Source organism: Poecilia reticulata, linkage group LG12, assembly GCF_000633615.1.
Source record: "Poecilia reticulata strain Guanapo linkage group LG12, Guppy_female_1.0+MT, whole genome shotgun sequence".
NCBI lineage: Eukaryota > Metazoa > Chordata > Actinopteri > Cyprinodontiformes > Poeciliidae > Poecilia > Poecilia reticulata.
The window spans coordinates 10360465-10365101 of NC_024342.1; the positions used below are offsets into that span (position 1 = coordinate 10360465).

The 4637-nt window shown below is 38.0% G+C and overlaps 1 protein-coding gene across 2 annotated transcripts in view; it reads right to left on the minus strand.

Moving 5' to 3' along the window:
- Positions 1 to 4637, minus strand: part of chd1 (chromodomain helicase DNA binding protein 1) — a 100622-nt gene that overhangs the window by 8526 nt on the left and 87459 nt on the right. For both annotated transcript variants that reach the window (XM_008423828.2, XM_008423827.2), the window contains exons 32-33: positions 2717 to 2895; positions 2465 to 2564 (exon numbers count right to left, since the gene is read on the minus strand). In XM_008423828.2, coding sequence (XP_008422050.1) covers positions 2465 to 2564; positions 2717 to 2895 — 279 coding nt within the window. The remainder of the gene's footprint in view (positions 1 to 2464; positions 2565 to 2716; positions 2896 to 4637) is intronic.

Below are 4637 nucleotides of genomic sequence, written 5' to 3' on the forward strand. Positions count from 1 at the left end.
TTGTGGTCAATCATCAAGAGACGGGTGGACAAACAAAAACCTAGGAATTCTGACAAAATGCAAGCACTGATTATGCAAGAATGGACTGATATCAGTCAGGATTTGGTCCAGAAGTTGATTGAGAGCATGCCAGGGAGAATTGCAGAGGTCCCGAAGAAGAGGGGCCAACACTGCAAATATTGACTTGGTGCATTAACTCATTCTGTCAATAAAAGCTTTTGTTACTCATAATATGATTGCAATTGTATTTCTGTATGTGATGAAAACATCTGACATACACATGAAAACCAGAGGGCAGCAGATCATGTGAAAATATAATATTTGTGTCATTCTCAAAACTTTTGGCCATGACTGTATATGAATCAAAGAACAAAAGTAAGACATCCAGCAGAGAAAAACAGGTGACTTCCTGTTGGAAAGGGGTGGGGGTGGGAGGGTAAGGTGATGTTATCAATTGACCATGTAAATGTAATGAGGGCTAGTTTGTAATGACATAGTTCTGATGCAGCTGTGACCTTGCATGTAGAAGTTATTGCACCTTGATGTTTCATGGCGAAGTTATATTTTGACACTTAGCCACACCCACATGCTTTAATGTACAAAAAATCTTAGGATAACTTTTGACCTTCAATGCCTCAAGAGAGTGCTGATTGATTCTGAAATCAATCAGCTGTAGGACAAGTTCGATCAGATACGACATCAAAAAAAGACGAGTTGGCGGTTTTGATCCAAAATTGCTGACTTCCTGTTGGGTTTGGACCATAGGTCCAAGATACTTTTTTGTAGGTCCTGATAAGATATACATGTATACCAAGCTTCTTAATTGTCGGTCAAAGCATGGCTTGGGGCTGATTTTTAAAAAAATATTCTAAGGGCCATTGTGGAGGAATTAGGCCATGTCCATTGGACTGCATTCCTGTCGGGGTGTGGATAAGGATCGATCACAGTGAGTTTGGTGTAGCTTGGCTGAAAGATGTGGAATCTATAGCCAAACGTATGGCAACGCCGTCACCTGTCATTTCGCCACGCCCTCCAACGAAAACTCTACGTTTTTTAGTTTTTCTTTTAGATAACTAGTTGGTCTCACTATAAAACAATTTTATTACTTAGAACCTGTGGAGTACTCATTATGTTATTTATTTATTTTTTACAAATTTAGAGCACACTTATAAAGTCCAGAAAATACTTACACTTATTTAGCAACCCAGAACAGGTATTAGAACTCCAGAAATCCTACTTTAGCAAATATGTTTTAGACTCCTATTCTTAAAACCAGAAAAGGAATTAGACCAGAGGATATTTACTTATACTTATCTAGCAACCCTGAATAGGAATATCTAGTTAATTTACTTTGGATCAACATTAGCTTTTTCTTCTTTTGTATTATGTGTATTTGCATTTCCTTTTAATTCCTGTAAAGCACTTTGTTTTGCCTTATTGCTGAAAATGTGCTATATAAATAAAATTACCTTACCTGTCTACTGACACAAGATCATGTTGATTAGTTCAAGAGGGTCAGAGACGGAGCTTTCAAAGAAAAAATAGTCACTTCCTGTTCTGAGGGGGCGTGGCTTAGATGACGTCAAACTACAATGACATAGGATCATCAAACATCCAACCAGGATCACTCATGCCAAGTTTGGTGCCAATTGACCTTTTTATGTGAAAGTTCTAACACTTCGTTTGCTTTGGCGAGTAAGCCAACTTCAACGTCAGTAAAATTTAAAAATGACCAAAATTTGACCCAAAATGGTCACATTTCTATACATTTTAGTGGGTACCTCTAAGAGACTTTTTTTTTCTTGATTTAGATCTCTATGACCGTAGGTCATAGAGATCTGAAACTCTGTACATCGGTAGATACCTATGTACAGAGTTTCAGATCTCTATGACCTACGGTTTGTTCTATCTCACGTTAGGGGGCACTGTAGAGCACTTTGGTAACACACACTGGAGTCGCCTCCACTGGAATTAAAAAATGTTAGTTGTGTTACAATTTAGAGTGAAGTGTGGTGAGTTTTTGAACATGCCAAAGCCTCCAAAAAGCCAATTAATTTGACGGAAGCATAATAAGATACGGAGCAATTACAATAGGCCTTCGCAGCACTTTCGCTGCTCGGGCCTAATGATAAGTATTTACAAAGGGCTTTCAAACAAAGCACTGCACATTTACAAGGAGAAAAACAAAAACAAAATATAACTATGCAAATAAACCAATGAAACAAGACAATAGGATTCAAAACAGACAGGACTGAGTGAACAAGTGTGTCTTAAATTTGCTTTAAAAACCTACACAGAACATGTCTGTGCAATTAAGTTTGTTACTTCCAACCATGTTCAGACCAAAACAGGTCGTTTGGATGACAGGTGAAACATTTTTAATAAGAGAGATCATATTACCTTTTCCTTAAGCATTTAATGTTAAGAGGAAAAGAATAAGGTTTAATTAAATGATTTTACATACTTGGGCATTTTCTTGTCTCTTCTTGATTGCGTGCTTATAGAGTTTGTGTAGTTTTCTTGCATCAAACTCTGTGAATTTAGAGACAAATATCCACAGGTTCCTGTAAAACAAAATGAATGTCATGTGGTTCAATGACTTTAACCACTTTGGTGAGAATCTGTAACATGCTATCAATTAACTTTTGTCCCTGCATTGAAATTTATCATAGTATTTTGATTTGAGAAAATCAACAGATGCAATGTAAAAACTAACTTTCTCCATTGCTTGATCTGATCAGGATTCGAATATTCCTTCAAACACTGAGTGATGTGGTCCCCAATCTTTATGAGGCATTGTCTGGTGTGCTCCAGCTGCTCGCGCTCTGACAGTCCTTTCTCTGGTCTGTCCAACTGTTTCAGGGCAGCTTTTACTGGACGCATTCTTTCTTTGCACTGCAACATTAAACAAACACTTTGTTCAAGTAAACACAAGTACAATCATATACATGTAAAATCAAAGTTTCTAAGCCAAATCTACTCTATTAGACTTTTGTCTTGAATCTGTGTCCTTCTGTTTACAGCTCTGTTTGGTTACCATGGAATAAGCACTGGGATTATTTGGATGTGATAGTGAGCAGCAACTGCTCATGTCTTTATGAATGTCCCACAAAATCTGTTATTGGAACTCTCAAAAAAGTGGGAAAAGTCACAAAGGCAACCATTTTGTTTTTCTTTCTTTTCCTGCAGACTAGTCACTAAAAGGCTTTCAATTCTTTGCCTTCACTGTGTAGTGCACAAATGTTGAAAAGGTTGATGGAATAATGACAACCTGTAGACTTGTATAACAAAAAGTTCTGTCTATATGCTGTTACAGGCAAGTATATTTAGGCAAGGCTTTAGAGTGGGATCAATTTGGTTAAAAGTTTCTAATTAGCGAGACCTTCGACTGGTGCAACCCCAAAAATATTTGGGGTTGCACCAGTCGAAGGACATGTGTGAATAGTGAATAGCCCAGTTCTTTTTACTCTGTTAGAGGAGTGGATGACTCCTCTAACCTCCTGTTAGGAGTCATGTGGAGCCATCCACTCCTCTAACAGGGTTCTAAAGTTTGCAGACCATTATGGCAGTACCATAATGGTCTGATAAACAATTATAAGACCCTGTACGGAGATGAGATCCATATGTTTATTGTTTTGCGTAAAAAGAAACTGGAGTTTCTGGCTTGTGTTTTGACCGGTTATAATAAATGAATTTTTGACTATTTAAAAAGTGTCTGTGGACTTTCAAGATGTACAACCCCTGGCAAAAAGTATGGAATCATCAGTCTTGGATGAGCACTCATTCATTCAGACATTTCATGCTGTAAAACAAACTCAGATCAAAAACATGATACAATAATAAGGTCATTCCAAAGTGCAACTTGTTGGCTTTCAGGAATACTCAAAGAAATGAAGAGAAAACATTGTCCAATAAAAATGATACTTTTATTGGCCAAGCACAGGGAAATAAATATGAAGTCACTCAATTCTGAGGAAAAAAGTGTGGAATCATGAAAAACGCATAAACAAAAGACCATTCAAAATACATCACTAGTATTTAGTTGCACCACCTTTGGCTTTTATAACGGCTTTCAGTCTCTGAGGCATGGATTGATGAGTGACAAACAGTATTCTGCATCAATTTGGTGCCAACCCTCTTAGATAGCAGTTGCCAGATCAGCTTTGCAGGTCGGAGCCTCCTTGTGGACCATTTTTTTCCAATCTCCACCACATGTTTTCAATTGGGTTGAGATCTGGACTATTTGCAGGCCATGACATCGACTGAATGTGTCTTTCTTCAAGGAATGCCTTCACTGTTTTTGGCACGATGCATTGTCACCTTGGAAAATTATTTCATTATCTCCAAACATCTGTTCAATTGAGGGGATGATAAAACTGTACAAAATGTCAATGTAAACTTGTGCATTGATAGAAGAATTAACCACAGTCATCTCCCCAGTGCCTTTGCCTGACATGCAGCCCCATATCACCAAGGACTGTGGGAATTTGGTTGTTTTCTTCAGGCAGGCCTCTTCATAAATCTCACTGGAACTGCACCAAGCAAAAGTTCCAGCATCATCACCTTGTCCAATGCAGATTCTTGACTCATCACTGAAGATAACTTTCATCCAGTCATCCACAGTCCATGATTGCCTC